The 19392-nt window shown below is 39.6% G+C and overlaps 1 protein-coding gene across 1 annotated transcript in view; it reads right to left on the bottom strand.

Annotated features, from left to right (window-relative positions):
* Positions 1 to 19392, bottom strand: part of CAT (catalase) — a 34299-nt gene that overhangs the window by 4296 nt on the left and 10611 nt on the right. Inside the window, exons 2-10 of the mRNA XM_016206207.2 lie at positions 17838 to 18009; positions 16674 to 16784; positions 15391 to 15521; positions 14866 to 14970; positions 14183 to 14308; positions 11246 to 11437; positions 10624 to 10776; positions 7270 to 7408; positions 3914 to 4047 (exon numbers count right to left, since the gene is read on the bottom strand). Of these exons, the coding sequence (XP_016061693.1) occupies positions 3914 to 4047; positions 7270 to 7408; positions 10624 to 10776; positions 11246 to 11437; positions 14183 to 14308; positions 14866 to 14970; positions 15391 to 15521; positions 16674 to 16784; positions 17838 to 18009 (1263 nt within the window). The remainder of the gene's footprint in view (positions 1 to 3913; positions 4048 to 7269; positions 7409 to 10623; positions 10777 to 11245; positions 11438 to 14182; positions 14309 to 14865; positions 14971 to 15390; positions 15522 to 16673; positions 16785 to 17837; positions 18010 to 19392) is intronic.

Below are 19392 nucleotides of genomic sequence, written 5' to 3'. Positions count from 1 at the left end.
TTCAAGGCTTCCATATGACCCAAAGTGGGACAAGAATGCAGGGACCTCAGCTAAGCACAGCACAGGAGAAAGACCCCAACTTCTCAGGGCTGTTTCCATCTAGACGCATCTTTAGCCTGGTAGGTAGTTTTCCCAAAGAAAGGCCAGTTCCTGGTTCTCATCATTAGGTCAAGAACCCAGCTCTAGCTCTCTGCAACACCTGAAGCCTGAGGCCTCAACCCCTAGTCCCTTACAGGTATAAAATTTTAATAAGATGTAAACAGGGTTAGGTAACCCTCATTAGATATGTACCTTCAATGTTCACACACTGTGATTTCTTTTTCATTTCTGGAACCTGGAGATTGAATGTTCTTGTTTGTTAACTACATTATCATTTTAATTTTCAATCTAGCATGTATGTGTGAGAAGTCAAACAAAGGTCCCCTATGTCACCTCAATCTACCACCTTGAACTAAAAGAAATTTGATCCTGCAATTCCAGTGATGCGCTGCAGCCAGCTTGCTTGTGAGAACAAATTGTCAAATTTTTAGGAATTCTGTGACTTGTTAAACAGAGCCATTATTAAAATTAAGTTATATAAACTTACAAGTAAATGAATAAATTATATTATAAACAAAAGTAATAAACTCTCAAAACATAGCACTTCCTAATTAATACATATTACCAATATTCTTGATATTGTGTCTACTGTTATCTCTATGGCAGAAATACTATCTATATAACAGTGGAATAGTGAACATCACTTCCCAATGCCACAGGTTCAGTGACATCAAGTGGTAGCTTGAAATCATCTCTGGGGAATATTTTCATTATATGAGAGTAAGAGTTGTTCCTCATTCCTACCAACACTTGGTATGGTCGGTCTTTTTAATTCTAGACCTTCTGGTGTGCATCTAGTGGTATTTCTTTGTGGTTTTATTTTTCATGTCCCTAGTGAAGTAAACCACCTTCCCTTATGTGTTTCAGCTATCTGGATATCCTCTTTTGTGAAGTGCCCATTCAAGTCTTTTGCCAAATTTTCAATTCATTTGTCTGTCTCTTTCTTAGTGCTCTGTAGTTCTTTACATATTCTGCACATGAGTCATCTGTTAGATGAATGGCAAATACATTCTCCCACTCTGTGGCTTGCCTTTTCAGTCTCTAAATGGTGTCTCATAATAGAGTTCTTTTTCTCTTCATGAGTTAGTCTAGATAATACCTACTGCTCTATGTTCTAATGTATTAATTCTCTCTTCAGTTGTGTTTAATTTCCTTTTAAGCCCATTTACTGGGTTGTTAATTTCAGTTGTTGCATTTTCCAGTTCAGTATGTCCATTCATTCAATTCTTACTGTAAGGATTAAAGTTCTCTTGTTAAATTCTCCACATCGTCATCTACTGTCTTGAACATATTAATCAGTTATCTTAAAACCTATATCTGACAATTCCATTTTCTGGATCTTGAGTAAATTTGTTTCTATTATCAGGTTTGTTTTTTCCCCTCTTGGTTTTCAGTCATAAGGTCTTATGTGTTGGATATGCCTGGTAACTTAGTACTGAATGCTGGACATTTGATTAAAAAAAATGTAGACAAAATTTGAGGCTCTACTTTCCTCCAAAGAGTTGTTTGCTTCTGGCACACAGGATAAAATGAGACCATCTTAATCCAGTCTGAGACTGAGCTGATGCAAAGCTGTGTCTTAGTTTTTGTGAGGGTAAGTTTATTTCAGGTATTCCCTTATTCTTAGGCATGGCCTCTCAGGGATTTCAACTGAAAGACTGGATTATTAACCAAAGGCCTCCTCCTTAAAAGGCCCGGAACTCCAATTTTTATCCCTCCAGACCAATAAAAATGCTGTAAACTCTGCTTAGCATCTTAGCCAATGCTTACAAATTAATAAATGCATTAGAAAGGATACCAAATGCCAAGCTCACATCTCTGCACTGCTTCTCTGTCCAAGATCCTGTCCCTCAAATCCTTGTTGTTTGGTTAGCTTTCCAAAGCATTCAAATAGATGCTTTTTGCATTTTATCTAGCTTTCCAAATCCTCTGTGAAAGGACAGGTCTGATACAAGCTAGTCTGCCATAAGCCAGAAGTAAAAGTCCAAGTGAATCGTTTTTAAAAGCATAAATCTGGATCTTATTTATTTCCCATGTGACTCTTACTGTTACAGGATTATGCTATAAACCTATAAGCAGTATCATGACTGCTTAAAATCTCTCAATAAAATAAGTGATTATCTGGTAATTTTTAATGTGTAAGCAATAGCCTCATTATCTAAATTAATTCTGCAAAGGTTATATTTACTAGTTTAACACCAGAGTAGACTTCATTAGGCAAAATTCTTTGAGAGGCAGGGATTGTATTGCAATATACTTGGTATCATTTGCATGCCAAGAATAATGCAGTTTCTATAAAAGTCCTTTCAAGAGATGTTTAATTTTAACTAAATATGGTTTATATCCTACAAACCATAGGAGAGAGACATAAACATCAACGATGAGAGAGTGGTCATTGATCGGCTGTCTCCTGTACACCCCCTATTGGGGATTCGAGCCCACACCTGGACATGTGCCCTGATAGGGAATCGAACTTCGATCTCCGGGATCCTAGGCCGGTGCTCAACCACTGAGCCACACCCTGGCAGGCACTTTTTTTTTTAATATATCTTCATTGATTTCAGAAAATGGAAGGGAGAGGGAGAGAGAGAGAGAAACGTCAATGATAAGAGAGAGTCACTGATCGGCTGCCTCCCACATGCCCCTGACCTGGGATCAAGCCCGCAACCCGGGCATGTGGCCCAACCGGGAATTGAACCACAATCTCCTGGATCCTAGGTAGAAGCTCAACCGCTGAGCCACGCCCGGCAGGGCTGGGCACTTCTTTTTTATATACACACACACACACATATATAATATATATATATACACACATAAGTGCCTTTCAAATAAAGAGATCTTCTCAGTGAATCAATTCCTGTATATAAGCATATTTTACTTGGAATCCACATTTACAAAGTGAGAAAATAGAAATAGGTCCTATTCTCATTTAAATACTAAGTTTAATGTCAGTTACCCAAGCACAGCTCTAGGGCAGTTATACTTCTTAACTTTATTCTTTTCTTGTGTGGGGTATAAGCTGCACTGAACACTTTAAAGAGGTGGCTGCCCTTCAGAGTCAAAGGGCCTCTTTCACTGCATCTTCTGAAAGAACTGCCATTAGGGAGCCAGAGGTCATTGGAAAGAGAGTGGGTACTTGACCCAGGGCGGTTAACAATAGGCTGGCAGTGAGGCAACCTAGAATGAAAAGATGATTCTAGTCAATCTGACATCCTCTCTCCAGAAGCTGATATAGAAGTACGGGGAAAAGTAAAAGAGGTCCAAAAAAAAAGTAATATGTGGAGAATGAAGCCAGAAAGAAGAGTTAGGCCTTGGTCACAGCAAAGCCACAGCAATGTGAAAACAGAAGCTACGAGGCCACAAGGAGAAAAGCATTAGAAAGCAGAAACAGATGGATGGAGAGTAGCAGAGTGAAGTGAAAGGTAAGCCCATGGAAACACCTACACTCCTGCTACTGAGGAGCTATTCTGAATCCAGCTCTAGTCCCATATATCTGCCAGTCCTGCCCAGATTCTTAGTTTGGCTGCACTTATGCTTAGCTTGCCCACTTCTTAGATTTCCATGAAACTGCTTCTTCCCCAACGGCTCCCACCTTAACCCTTCCATAAAACTTGGGAGAACTGAAATGAGTCCTACCTTGCACTGAAAGAGCAGAGTAACACAACTCTTCAACTCCATTTAATAAAGGGACTGATTTATGATCAGAGCTATATTCCCTGAGTTCAATATAAGATTTATTAGATACTCTGAGAGGGGAACTGGAAGACTGAGAGGCAGAGTGAGGAAGTGACTCCCGCAGCAGAGAGGTCATTACCTGAGAGACATTATCATCGTTGGCAGAGTTGTAGCGCCGCACATCCCCAGCAGCTGGGGTGCTATACTCCAGGGCATGCTGTGGTTGCTGCTCTGGAGCACCAAAGCTGTTAGGGTAGTAGTTGGGAGCACCACCTTTAAAGGCAAACCACACAGGCTCACTTAGGGAGACAAAACAATGAAGGAAGGCTACAGAGTCATATGAAGTAAATTCAATTATAGATACATGTATACTTGCACACACACATACATATATATGTCATGCATGTGTTGTTTTTAATGTACCATATTTACCTACAGGCAACACCCAGATTCTTTTCTTTTTTTTTTAATATATCTTTATTGATTTCAGAGAGAAAGGGAGAGGGAGAGAGAAACAGAAACATCAATGATGAGAAAGTCATTGATTGGCTGCAGCCCGCAACCCGGGCATGTGTCCTGACTGGGAATCAAACCCCAATCTCCTGGATCCTAGGTCGACGCTCAACGGCTGAGTCACGCCCGGCTGGGCAACACTCAGATTCTTAAAGAACAGTGCCATCTTCCAAATGCTCACATGGGCTGTCTCACCCTGGTCTTAATGAAGAGATCTCAAATTCCCCTTGAACATGTCAATGATCTAATCTGTGAAGGCTGATGCTTGCCAGTACAAATAGATTTATTCAGGTTTGATTTGACCCCCATAGAAAATGAGACCCAAAGACACATTTCAAGTTTTAGGATTTCATACGGGCTTGGGTTCAATTCAAACACTGAATCACAGAATTCTTGAGAGCAACTCTAAAGTTCTAGTTCCACTCCTTCAATGACTGAGCCCTGAGATTTTTTAAAAAATATATATCTTTACTGATTTCAAAGAAAGGAAGGGAGTGGGAGGGAGAGATAGAAACATCAATGATGAGAGAGTTGTCATTGATCAGCTGCCTCCTGCACGCCCCTGACTGGGGATCAGGCCCGATACCCGGGCATGTGCCCTGACTGGGAATAAAACCTCGATCTCCTGGATCCTAGGTCGATGCTCAATCCCTGAGTCATGCCTGGCTGGGCTGAGCCCTGAGATCTTCACTGCTGCAAAGTCACACGGTAATTAAAGGTAGATCTGGGATTAGAACTCTGGAGCTTTTGTCTCTTCCATTCCAGCACATTCCCATGACACAACTCTGCTTTTGTGTTAAAGGTTTTTAAGATCCTCAGGGTATCTCTCCTTTATTGGTTATGACTTTATTCAATTCTACTTCACTTTGACCTCCTTCCACAGATAAGTGAAAAAAGGAATTTTAAAAACTTTGATATATCTAGTATTGTCAGCCGTCTGGACTTACAGAAAAAAAGCAAAAAATATAATCAAAACATTTTTTTATGACTTCTAGAAAAAAATATGAAGCCTTTTTTTTTCCATTTTGGCACATTTTCCTAACTCCACTCTGCTTTGGCCAATATTAGCAGAAGCCTGAACTACCTGAACACACACTGCCTAAAGGAGTGGCCTAGAAACGAGGTTTGAGCGAACGAGTCTGGGGCTAGAATTTTACCCAGCACACTGCCAGAATAGGCTGACTACCCAGAGTGCATAATCAAGAGGCACCTACTAACCACATTTCTCATGGTACCAACTGTATGTTGAAAGAGGGAGCACAGCGTACTATTATGGAGCCCAATCATTAGCTTAAGAAACTCATTCTAGGTCAGCCACGTCTATGTGAAAAGCAAAGTGCTCCAATAACCAGCCACCACAGTGGTGTTCTGAATTAAGTATTAGTTCTTTGAAACGTGCCTACTTGAGTAATTTCTAAATTCTGTTTCCAAATAAGCTCTGGCCTTTACTCAAAATGGGAGCCGTCTTCAAGTCACTGACTACTGGGAACAATTAAGCACTTTCACATTGAACTTTAAGAGCACCGCCCAAATGCTTCACTTTTTAAAACAAGGAGGCAAAGGGCATATCAAATGCATCCATAAGTAGTTTTTCAGGTGTCTACCACTGTGACGGCAAACAAGAATGGTAAACATGAAGCAAGCACTTATTAATGAAGTTCCAAAATATGCATGAGCTCTTCACAAGCGAACAGTTCTCAGTAACAGCCAGTCTCAATAACAAAAGGCCCAAGGGATACAAATGAAATAATCACTTTAGAAAAAAATGCAGAAGGCAGGTACACGAAGTATCAATTACTGCGAGCAGTAACACGCTCCACACCTCTAGGTAACCACCTAATATAATCAGTTAGTGGGCATGGAAACTTGTTAGATACATGGAAAAGGCTTACTGAGAATGGCAGCCAGTGCAGGCGCCAAATTACATACACAAATCAATCTTAAGCGTATAAAAAATACACACAGAAAAGACTGGCAAAAAAATATAGCAAAATGTAACAGTTGTGGTCCGTGGGTGTTGGGACTATAAATGGGTTTTCTTCTCCCTTCTCTTGTACCTTATAGTTTCCAAATTTCCTTTAGGGCACATGTATTATTTTTATCACAGAAGAACTAACTTTGCCTGAATACAGATATCTAGGGCCATAAATATAACCAAATACTAAAATTTCTGGAAGGGTCAACGTAAACAGTCTATTACTAAAACACATGTCCTAAATAGGAAAATAAAAAAGGAAACTAAGACCTATACTAAACTGTGGAATATTAAAAGGAAAAATGTTAATTAAGCATTCTGTTATTAGAACAATTAATTAGAAATAGAAGCTGTTTGTACATGGCACCCAAAAAATGTAGTTAAAAGAAAAAACCCACAAATTTGATAAATGAGCTCCAAAAACAAAATGCAAGAGTCTTATCTCACCAGTTCATTTACATGAATTCAACTATATTCACTTAACAAAAAATGGTGGGGGAGAATCTATTTGCGCTATATCCCCTATTTTCTAACCTCTCCCATCCCCCTCCAAATTCTAGCTAGACTTGCTCCTTCCACAATCCTGGCAGAAGTACAGAGAAACGAAAGACATGGATTCTTGGCTTCTGGACTTCCAAGACTCTCTAAGTCCTACAATTTAAGGAGCTGTCCACCAGTGAAGAGTCTTTAAAGCCTGACCCCTATGTCTGATGCTACTCTACTCTAGTCAGTGCGAAAGCTCTTTCTCCCTGCCTCTCACTATAGGATGGATAGCAAGTGCAATCAGAGGTGGAACTCTCAATAAAACATATAAAACAGGTAATAGTATGGAGAGTCCTCAGGCAGCTGGGCAAAAATGATGTGGTTGGCAGGAGCGCCTGTGTGAGCACCTTCCCAGAGCAGGAGGTCCCATGGGGCCAGACTGAAAACCACTGGCCTGTTGTCCCACCCCTCTGCTCAGCAGTGCCCTCTGCCCTCCCAGGAGGAGCCAAGCGTCTTAGGCCTACCTTGGTTGTCACCCATGCACATGGGGCCGTCACGCTGGTAGTTGGCGACTCGAGCACGGAAGGGACAGTTCACAGGTATCTGAAGATAGTTGGGTCCCAGGCGGTGGCGGTGAGTGTCCGGATAGGAGAAAAGGCGGCCCTATAGTCATAAATGAAACAATGATGACCCTACAATGCCATAGGTCCTGAACCAAAGGTTAAATTGAGTTACACACTTACCAAGGCAGAATGGTAAGCATTTTAAATTTTATTTCAGTTAGCACTGAAACAAAAAGCTTTGATTGACTCTACATTAATCTTAGTATCCAATTATTTAAACACTCTCATTATTCACAGGTCTACTCTGTGAGCGCTCTTCTTTCACTGCCTTTATCATTAACTTTGAATCAGAAAGAGTATTATTATATCCCTAACTCTATGAGCCAAAATAAAAACCAAGTTGAACAGGGCAACTTATGCAGTTATTCTGTACTGAATCACTCATACCAATGGACAGTTAATCCAATCTCACTGTTCTGTCAATAATTTGCTTTCCTAATCACTGCACACTGTCTAGGGTAATATTTAGATGACTGAACATGCAGCTATGACTGAGATCCATTAATAGTTTGGAAGCTGAACACCTCCTTTAGCTCAAAATAGACTAAGTTGTGCTCTAAATTTACCAACAGGACAAAAGATACTATTGAGCTATAAATAGCTCCTGATTATGGCTTCTATCATTTAATTCTGGTTTTGTGTCACCTTGTGTTTATAGAGCAAACCTACTCCACTTACAGGTGGAGAACCAAGGTTGGGAAATGGGCACAGCAAGGCCGTATCTTGACATCAACTTGAACCTAGGCCTCACCCCAGGCCCCGTGCCTGAGCTCCCTTGCTGGACTGGGTCAGAAAGCAGAACAAAGGCCTCCCACTCAAGAAATCAGGCCAACTTCTCCACACCTAGCAAACTGCAGCGCAGGGGAGTAATGAAAGCCTGTACCTGCATCACCAGGTACTCAGGGGACAGTCTCTCAGTGATTTACATTATACTATTTTGTGTTTTCACCATGGTCTGGCTTAACACGCTGGATAACAAAGTTTAAAATTTATTAACATGACCTTGTTGAAAGGTAACTGAGAACATTGCCCATGAGTATACAACTATAACCATCCTCAGGTGCTCATTAGTTCCCATCAGGGTACTTTCAAAGTCCTCCTAACTGGCTCTCCATTTCCAGTCCCTCCTCTAACAACATCACTTTACACATTCCTGCCAAAAGTATCTTCCCAAGGCCCCACACAGATTACATTACTTATCTACTCAAAAAACCTTAAACAATTCCTCGCTGGTCACCAAATGGCTAACCAAGTGCAACAGCCCTTCCCTGCATGACCCCTAACATACTTCATGGCATGAGAATCCACAGCTACATGACTAAGAGGGTGTAGGGAAAACTAGACTAGGATCTGGTGTCTTGACTGACCCTAACAAAGCTCTCTCAAACACTTTTTCAGGACTCTCTTCACCCCAGTCTCAATGAGATGCCTCATACATTTGGTTTTTGTTGGTGTGGAGAATATGTACATGCTATGTGGTCCTTTCCCCTGGGCTTAGGCCTCCATCCAATGCTTCAAAGCTCTTCTAATTGCATGACTCAGTTTTGCTCACTGCCTCCAGGTCTCACTGTAGTCCCAGAGACTCATGGTGACGTGGATTCTTGTGAAAAGCTTTTGGGTAACCTTTTATTCCTGAGCCTGTTCCTCAATATCAGGGTTACGCAGTCTTAGCTCTACTCAGGACAATTCCGTGCCATGGCAAATCCCATTAACCACCCTTCACACAGTCCGGCTCCATGCCAACCTCCAGACAGCAGAGTTTCAAGGCCCAGGGTCCCACTGTAGGCTTCCTCCACACTCAGCTTCAATGTGGCCACTTGTTTACCCTCTGTAATCTGCTTGACTTCCTTTTTCTATTCCCAACCCCCAGTTCCTTCTTCTTCTATTTATCACCAACCAGAATGATTCCACTTGATATCTACCAGATCACATTTCTCAAAAATGAAGAAAACTTTTCTTTTCCTAAAAGGGACAATTGTACAAACTTCTACTCAAGCATTAAGGTCCCCTGTACCATACGCTCAATGTACCCAACCTTATATACAAAAATGTATGCACACTTGAAGAGCTGATAGCTCAATTTTGAAAGTGAAATGTATTTTAATAAACCCTGCCTTTATAAGTATTCAAAGTGCATACGTTTTGGAGGGATACCCTATATTTATAGTTTAAACACCCAACAGCCCGCCTTTGTGCCTATATTCTCCTGCCTCATTTCACCTCTACGAAAATTGAAATCCTGCCCATTCTTCAAGAGCCATCTCAAATGCTACCTCATTCTTGGACCTTTGTCATCTTCCTGCCATCAGATAAGACTTCTCCTGATTCACCACGGCATTCCGCCTTACGTTAGTTATCTTGTGTTTTTATACCTGTTACAGGAGCCAGGACAGTCTACCACACATGTAGGTAGGTATGCAACTTATATTAGTTAATAATATAACTAAAACTTGTGAAAAACTTATTTTCTATAAAAGTCTCAGATGTTCCCAATGTCCAAGCAAAAAGGTTATTATTAAATAAAACAGGGAACTCTCAGCTTGCCTCCGAGGAGTGATGCCTGAAGCCACTGCAGTCTCACCTGGGGTATAATCTTCAACTTCTATTTCATGATCATAGTCCAAAACCAAAAAAGACTGATTTACTCAATAATTGTTAAGCCAATTATTCTCCTATGACGTCTAGCCCAAAGAAGAATTTTCGCTCTTTGTACACTGGAGAGAGCATATTGGAGAGAGAAGAAAAAGTACCGAGTGCTCATGAACGTTACCAAGACAAACGGTTAAATTAACCCACTGCTTTTAATCACTGACAACATAAATTTAGTTTGTAAAAATCATGTCCAGGGCTCTTTTTACAGAAGGAAAAATTCAAGCATCACCATAGAAGAGAAAAATGAATAAACTTATGCTAACCAAGGTGTTATAATCAAAAATACTTCCTTCTCTCAGTGACAGACTGAACAAAGAGCTTTCTTTACTCTACAAATACTTGTGGCATTTTCTAATATAGCTTCTTTTAAATTAAGGGACTCAATGTCAAAGCCTTAACATATTGAGGGAATTGACTATGAAATTTGGGTTATACTGTAATCCCATCTCAAAATGTTTCAGTCAGTCCCAGTTTAATTAAAGTTTACGTGATGTTCTAGTGAATTCTTCATACAAAGATTGTACCAAATTACACAGTGTGTGTGTGAGTGCGTGTTTTAGGCACATACTCCTGCCTCAGTACCTCTCAATCCACCAGGTTTACCTGAAGCATTTTGTCAGGGCTGGGCTCAATGCCAGGCGGCATGTTGCTTGGGTCAAAGGCCAACTGTTCAACTTCAGCAAAGTAATTGACTGGATTCCGATTTAAGACCAGTTTACCAACTGGGATAAGAGGGTAGTCCTTATGAGGCCAAACCTAAAAATAATGTGACATTCACAATTACCAGACAACCAACTGAAGGAAATTAAAGTACCCACAAAAATGCCAGCTTTCAAATATAATGAAGCCAATGACAGTAAGTAAAAATAACAATGATTAATCGAATGAAATGACAAGAACTTCAGATAAGTGCATTGGTTAAGTCTTTCACAATAGTGAAAAGAAAATATTGACACTTGCCCCGGGAAAAAGTACATCAGCTTTTCAAAATTTGTTCCCTGCTAAAAACAATATATTGAGCCACCTGGGTGAACCCAATGACCTTATCACACAGGAACTGGATGTGAGATGCTGGTGAGCACTCATAGGCCAGGAAACTCTCAAGTGGTCCCACTGCATTTTGTACATGACTTCTCTGCCATGATGAATGCTTGACTGGAAATTTGTTAAAATTAGGTACAAAGAGACTTAAAAAAGAAAACAATTTAGTTGTTAACTGACTTACCTTGGTAACATCAAATGGATTAAATGGACAAGTTTCTGCCTGACTGAATGTCATGACCTGGATGTAAAAAGTCCAGGAGGGATAGCTGCTTGTGGCAATGGCATTAAAAAGATCCCGAAGGCCATAGTCAGGATCTTCTTGGGCAAGTTTTGCTGCATCTTCAACCGAAAGGTTTTTGATGCCCTGGTCAGTCTACAGAATGAAAGAAACAAGTTCACACTGAAACTTACCGGCATGGTTAGCAGACTCTAAGTAGTAATTCTTGGCAGGATTATGGGTAACACTACTCAAAGACTGGATTTTCCTTCTAACAATAAACCCACTGTTCAAATCTGACACAACTACGAATTTATCATCAAGAAGTTCTACTTAATTATCCCGGTTCTTTTAAATGTCTAGAGAATCCATCTCTGCAATTCATATCTAAAATTAGTCCTATCTTTCCTTTTTTGTATTCTATATTATGTGAATTTTTTTAAATTATTGACATATAATTTATTTTCAATTTTTCTCTCATATAAAGAATGCTACACTGATGTCTTCAGACAAGCCAAAAAACAATTTGGCAAAAAATTTATCATTGTAACCACTTTACAGTGTCTAATTCAGTGGATTTCTGAGTATATATCTTAAAATGGAGTTTTGGATCATCTGGTAATTCTACATTTAATTTCTTAAGGAACTTCAAAACTGTTTTCCAGAGTAGTTACTATTTGACTTTTTATACTCATATTACTTTTCAAATCAGAAAAAATAATCAAAATATATTTTTTACATGAGCAAATAATTAAAGTTCTTTTTTGCATGAAGCAATTTTTAAATTTCATTTTATAATAGCTCAAATCAATTATTGAGACTGTACTCAGCTAGTATCCCTGCACCCCCATATCCTTCCTATTTTTAAAAAAAGAAATTACAGAATCACAGTTAACAGAACTGAAAAGAACTTCATTCAGTACAGCTGCTCGGAAAGAGTTCTCTGACTATGAGCAGAGTATTCTGACATTAGTATTCTGACTTTCCAAACAACCTATTAAGTCCCAAAGAAGTTAAGTCCCTTTTCACAAGTGGTCCTATTATCTCATACCATACTACCTTCAATAACTTTCCCACCTATATCTTATTCTAAAAGATCCCCATCAAGCCAAGCTCCATGGAAAGGCTTCCTTAGCAAAAGCCAACTCTGAAAGGCTGGTCCATTACAACCATGGAAACTCCAACTCTCTCTGGCCAGTAGCAAGATCTGAACCCTCTTACTGTAAGACCAGAAATAAAGCCAGGACTAAAAAATGGAGGTTACCATCTGCAGATCACCCAGGGAGCTAGTACATTAAATTATATCATAATATTGTGATGCGTTTCTGATTTTAATTAAATCCCGTGGGCTTAGAAAAGAATACTCTTAGGTGAGCATAGTCCAGACTCATGAATCTACGCAGATCTCAGGGTACCTCAGAGCCCTCCGCTGAACAGACCCACAAGCAATCCACTCTTGCCAAGACCATGGACAGCTGGTATTATTATCCCAATTTTACATAGACAAAACTGGAGCTCAGAGAACTTTTAATAACATACTCAAAACACAGTTATCTAGAAGGAAGATCTGAGTTCAGATTGATCTAATTGCAAAGCCACCAACCATGCGAGCCGTCCAGATACAATCACTGAGTCCTGCTCTAACACTTCTTTTTGGCAATTACAAGCCAATGGGCTAGTTACAAGCCAATGTATTCTTTGCCAAAGATTATAGATCCAAGTCACAAGTACAAAGAGGGGTGACAGTTTTCCTGTTTGATATGCCTACAGAAGTTGTTCAGAAAAATAAGACAGGACAGAAGAAAACAGGTCTTAGTGGTATCAGTAAGAGAGACTATATTTGTCATGAGCCCACTTCTGTCTCCGCTTGTTTTAGCATTAGTATTTAGAAACAAGCTCTTAGACAATCAGAGGTTTTCTAACAACCTTCTAGAGTTCTCTTGGAATACTGCTTATTCTAACAAATGCCAAGACCATACTAAGAGAGAACCTTTAGAACACTTCAATTAATTAAATGGTTCTCAAAAGCTTCCCCAAAGGTAACTGACTTGATCTGATTGTACAAAACTAAATTTTAAAAATAGAATTTTTGTTTTCTGACATTTATAATTGATTCTACTTATTTTCCTCTTTCAAAATATACCCTCAATAAATGCTAAATATGTGGATGGATGAATTAAAATGTTAGGAGAAATGTATCTGGTAAGATAGCATCAGATTTTGGAAGGAATGGTGAGATAGGTATTGCTGACAGAATGCCCCAATTCTGCCATAGTCCCCTCCTGGACGCCAAAACATATCTAAGTTCAGAACAATGACTCAGGGCTAGGAAAGGCAGAGCATAATACTTTACTCTTTGCTAAGGCTTGACTCTAAACTCCAACAGAGAACTCTACAGTGTGAGGCTAAACCCCAGAGATATCTCCTTTGACCTAGGTCTATACTACCTCCTTACATTTGAGCTCAAATCAAAACCTTAGATCTTTCCTCTCCAGGGAGAAAAGAATTTCAACATGCACCTGCCACCATCAGAAACATTAAACCAGAAAGCGAGCACAAGAGGAACATTTTCCCAACTATGTATGGCAGAGTTCCCAGGGTCCACAAGGAGAAGAAAGCTTGACTATGGACAGCAGCTACGTAGTCTTACCCTCTGGCCACATGAAAAAAAGAGACCAAAAGGATACCACACACAGTTCTTGTAATTGGACAAAGTGACCAGGTGGTACAAAATACTCATGGTGCTAATCAAATAGATCAATGCTTCTCGTCCTTGGGGGTGGAAGTAAGGGAAAGGTTGGAGAGGCCTTGATCTTTTTGATCTTTGCCCAATTCCCAGGAGAAGTAAGGAGATGGGGGTGGTGGGACCCTTTTACCCCTTGTCCCAAAGGCAACATGTACCTTATAATGGAATTTGCAATAAACTGCCTCTCCTTTCGCATTAACCAGCTTGAAAGTATGCGACCCATATCCATTCATGTGCCTGTGGCCATCTGGAATCCCCCGATCGCTGAACAAAAAGGAAACCTAAGGAACAGAAAAATAAAGCCTAAAATTTCTCAGTTTAAATCAAAACATCCTAGATTTTTAAGAAAGTCCCTAGTATGGAACATACTAGCCAAGTACCCACAGGAAGGGTTATCATTCCAAAAAAAGAAGAATTTCAAAACAGAATGACAGATAAATCATTAACCTCATGGCTCAAAATTCTATAAAGAAAAGCTAAAGTAAATCTGAAAACTAGCCCAACTTATTATTCAAATTTTATTTTAATAGTAAATTTGTTTAGTACTACTTTCCTCTTATTTCCCTAATACTTCATACTAGAGACTTTAATCCTTAATATTGCAAAATATCAAATGCTAATTTTTCTAGCATCACTTAAGGTCTATGAATGGGGGAAGATTAATAAAATCAGTCATTATAAAGTTCTTCAAGATCAAGAAATCTGAGGAAGTCTCCCAAAAAGAAAGTCATAAACCAATTCCAATAAAACAGTCAGAAATGGAGAAACACATTAAGAGGCATCGTTACAGTTCCATCCCAGCGACATACTGTAACCTAAGGAAAAGCAGCTTTCCCACCTGATGCAGAGACTCAGGACGCAGGCTCCAGAAGTCCCAGACCATGTCTGGGTCCTTCAGGTGCGTTTGAGGGTTTCTCTTTTGGCTGTGGACAAAGGAGGGAAACTAAATGGAGAAAAAGAGAGGAAAAAAAACTAAATGTGCAGGAATTACGGTGTCTTCCTTCTATTATACAATGCCTATTGCCAAGTTTATGGCTTTTAATTCTGAACATCATCCTAGAATTCTAAACTGCCAAACCCTAAAATGAGATTTGCCCTCTCCCTATTTCTAGGGCAAAGTGCCTATTTTTATTCCACACTACAAGGAAAACTGGACTATTCCCCTTAAGTCAGTGAATCCTAAAATGCCAAATCCAAAACCAATGATAATTGCAATTTCATCTTATAAAGAGATATTAAACACACAAATTCTCTTCTTTCTGCCTTCCTCAGGACTTTCCCTCAAATACCAATCTATACAGAGTATTTGAAATCAATTTAAATCAACAAGCATTTGTAGAGTGCAAAATACTGTATCACCTACCAATATGGCATCCCTGATGAAGAAAATGGGGGTGTTATTCCCAACAAGATCCCAATTACCATCCTCTGTGTAAAATTTCACTGCAAACCCACGAGGGTCACGAACTGTGTCAGCGGAGCCTGATTCTCCAGCTAGAAGATTCAAATGGGGGGAATGAAGCATTAGCAGAGTACTTTGCATCCAAGAAGCCTAAAGTCACAAAGAAACACTGGTATCTGGCCTTTCCAAGTCATTTCTTAGAAGTAAATTAGATATTTAAGGGCCTAGGTTATTATTTCTACCACCCATCAGCTAAGTTGATCTACAAATTAAACAAAAGAACTAACTGAAAGTACTAAGAGAATACAGGCATTCCTCCTTTTTTTGCGCTTTGCTTTAGTGCACTTTATATCACAGATGTTTCATCTTTTATAAATTGAAGGCAAGACCCTCTACCAGCAAAAAGATTATGACTGGCTTTATTGTGATAATTGCTTTACTATGGTGGTCTGGAACCGAAAGCACAATATCCCAAGGTATGCCAGTATATGTAATAACATCTGAAAAGATTATCCATTTAACATAATGAAAAAGCTTTGTTCAAACAGGAAATTTAAATTTAAATAAGGGGAAAGAATAATTACAAAGATAAGGCAGTGAACAAAGAGAAAAAAAGAGTTATCAAAATTACGAGGTTAATATTAAGAAAATGAGTTAAAATAGAGATTCTTATTGTTAATTTATTTTTGCATTCCAAAGAATTTTTAAAATGCATAAACACAGACTGAAACAGAACCAGGATCACGACATTGTGGTGTGTTAAGACGGAGCATGATGGATCTAATTCTTACTAGCTCTGTTGCATGAGAAAAATCACTTAACCTCTCTGAAAAAGAAATAATGCAACTCTGCAAAGTAAACCTACAGATTAGATTACAGCTAATGTCTATAAAACATGCATGGAACAGAATTAATTCTCAATAATGGGCAGCTGTTATTGTGATTATTAAACAAGAGCACCAATTCCATGCTTCCCTTTGAGGCAACCAGTTGTAGTCAAGTTCTTCCCAAATGTCACAGAATTGCAGAGGTAGCCTCTGCATAAGTGTAATTTCCTAAAACAGCAACAAACAGAATTATAAGTAACCTCCTACATGTTTTAAAATATGTTTTCTACTGTAACACGTGGCTATTATTTGGAGAAGTGCTTGTTTTCTATCTTCTAATAAGGTTTTCTTGAAATTAAGTTATAAATACCCCAAATAAGGTACAGGAACACCAGTCATGCAAAAAGACCGACTTACCCACAGTGGAGAATCGAACTGCGATGGGAGTCGTCTTTCCAATGTGCTCGAACACCTTTGCCTTGGAGTATTTGGTAATGTCATGTGTGACTTGAAAGTAGCCAAAAGCCCCTAACAAGAAAGACACAGACATTCTCATGAGACCATCACTCAGACTATCAGACCTCAACAGACATCTGGGTGACAAGAGAAACTGATGGATTAGCACTGGCCTTCTGGGAGCTTCCAATATGATAGGGAATATGGAGGTGTCCAAACACAGAAAGATGAGAGTAAAATTCAAAGCCCTGTTGTCATAGTGCTAGATTGAGTGCTACACAGCTGGAGCCAAGAGGAGGAGGGGATGAGCAGGGCTGGCAGTAACTGGTCGAGGTTGCCCCAAGGACACAGGGCCTGAGAGGGCCTTGAAGTACAGGTAGGACCTACGAGAGAAGAACAGGGAGGGGAGGAAAAGAAAACACAGGGGAAGGAAGAATAAGCACTTAGGAAGGACACCACAGAGCCAAACAACAAACTGAATAGCACATCAAAGTCACCATGGAAAAGCCATGCAAAAAAAAAAAAAAAACTAGAGGAAATGGAAGAAGAGGAAATAAAGAAATCAGGAAGCCCTAACTGGGAGCCCAAGTAAGCAGCTAAGAGAAAGACTTCTGCTTCCTTTCTATCAAGCTTTCTTTTTCCTATTGGATTTTTAGCTTTCTTTTAAACACCACCTTCATCTTTTGCTTCTGTAATAAAAGCATGGTAAAAGTTTTATAGAAGTTTCAGATAAAAAGGAAAAATCACCACCCTAACACAACTATTCTCAATTCTGCACAGTTCATTCCATTATTTATTCAGTTAGCACACCATCTAAATCTCGTTACAGTTACAGTGTGTCTGAGTCTGTATATCTGTATTTTTATTTCTTCACTACACTGCATAATGGAAGAAAAGAAAGATTACTTTTATTTTCAGTAAAATAAAGTATTTTATATGTAATGTTCGATCCAGGGAAATAAGCATCATTTAATAACTAATTCCTATTTTGACGGACATTGTTTCCTTTCTCCGAGGAATGGAGGTTTGGCACTTCTATTACAGGAGCACCAACCCCTTGAGAAATCATTTTTAACCCAGACGTTCTGAAACAATCCTCTGACAACAAATGGGCATGGCGCTCACCTGCTCCTTTAGCATGCACAACTCTCTCAGGAATTCTCTCCCGGTCGAAGTGAGCCATTTCATCGGTGAAAACCACATCCTGAACCACAAGGGGCCCCTGAGGCCCTACTGTCATAATATTAAGTTTGTCTCCTACTGGATTACCGGCCCCAGTGGTGAGGAAATCAGGTTTCTAAGTGAACATGAAAAGGAAAGAGTGCAGGAGAGTCAGTACAAACAACAACAACAATGACAAAACATTAATTTATACTGTTATAGGAACATCATTTTGCAATTTTCATACTTTCTACCCAAACACTTTAAATTTTTAGTGTCCAAAATACTAAAATACAAGATATGCCATTACCTGAAATTTATAATCAGGTCTCAGAAATCCTTGATAAATTTCAACAGCAATCTGCTAAGATATCCATCAGCTCTGAAGAGCAGAAAGATAAATAGCCTGCCAACCTTCTCAGCTCCTGCTCCAGATACAACCATCGGGCTCCTGCCTCAGACAGGGATCTCCAAAGAGGGATCATATGTGCTTAACACTGAACAAACTAATGGTGAGAAGGCGGTCTCTGGAGAAGCTGTGCTAGCTAGCATGGTACTGAGAACTCACACATGCTTTACCCTCTAGATGTTAAAGTGGGCCATCCCAGTCATTTCTCTCCAGCAGTGTATGCCAGCTACCTGCAATATTTCTTCTCCATTCCCCAAATAGAAGAAGTCAGTGGCTTTTATTGTCATTGAAAATAAACTGTTACTGGTAACATGGATAATAGTATTACCTTTCTAAAAATGTAAAATGTCTCTGAAATAGGTTATTTTACTGTAATAAAGCATTCATTTTAATCCACTCAATTCTCCAACTCCAGTTACATCAGAAGCCTTTCGGCTGTCCCTTCTCTAGGGTGGGAGCAGCATTTTCTAAGCCCCAGGTGATCCTGGGCAACCCTTAGCTTCATCTTGTTCCATCATCACACGCTCTACTTCTGACCCCGGACGACTGCCTCTCCAATGTCTTCCCCATCACTGGGAGGTCAGGGGAGATATGTGGGTGAAGCAAAGCTGAAACAGCTCTACCCTGTGAGGACAGCTCAAAAATGTCTACTGATGAAAGTCAGTGGTACCAACTTCACGTGCCCCTAAAAGCATTATGCTCAGAACTTCCACAACCTGGAGTGGAGCATATAACTTTTACTCTCAGTGCACATCTGTCCTGAATATTAAAATACAGTTAATACCTGCCTCTTCTCTAGAAGGGAAAATAGGAAGAAGTCACTTAAAAGTAACTATAAAAGTACCTGAGTTTGGGGAAATGCACTGAATAAAAGAAACCTTGGAATTTGAAAAATTAATAAAGACTCTCACACACCCTGATGTAATTCCCTTAGCCACTGGTCTGTTCACACGGAAATGGGAAGAGGTCAGCGTGGCGCCATGGAGAAATCCTGAGTCTGGCCTCACACAGCCTGGCTCCTGCCTCTAGCTCTGCCACTTACCAGATGAGTAGCTTCTATCAGGTTACTTATTATTTTTTAGTGCAATTTTTCATCTGCAGAATGGACAA

The sequence above is a fragment of the Miniopterus natalensis genome, chromosome 11 (genome assembly GCF_054644295.1).
Source record: "Miniopterus natalensis isolate mMinNat1 chromosome 11, mMinNat1.hap1, whole genome shotgun sequence".
Taxonomy (NCBI): Eukaryota; Metazoa; Chordata; class Mammalia; order Chiroptera; family Miniopteridae; genus Miniopterus; species Miniopterus natalensis.
This window is presented reverse-complemented; position numbering and strand designations above follow the sequence as displayed.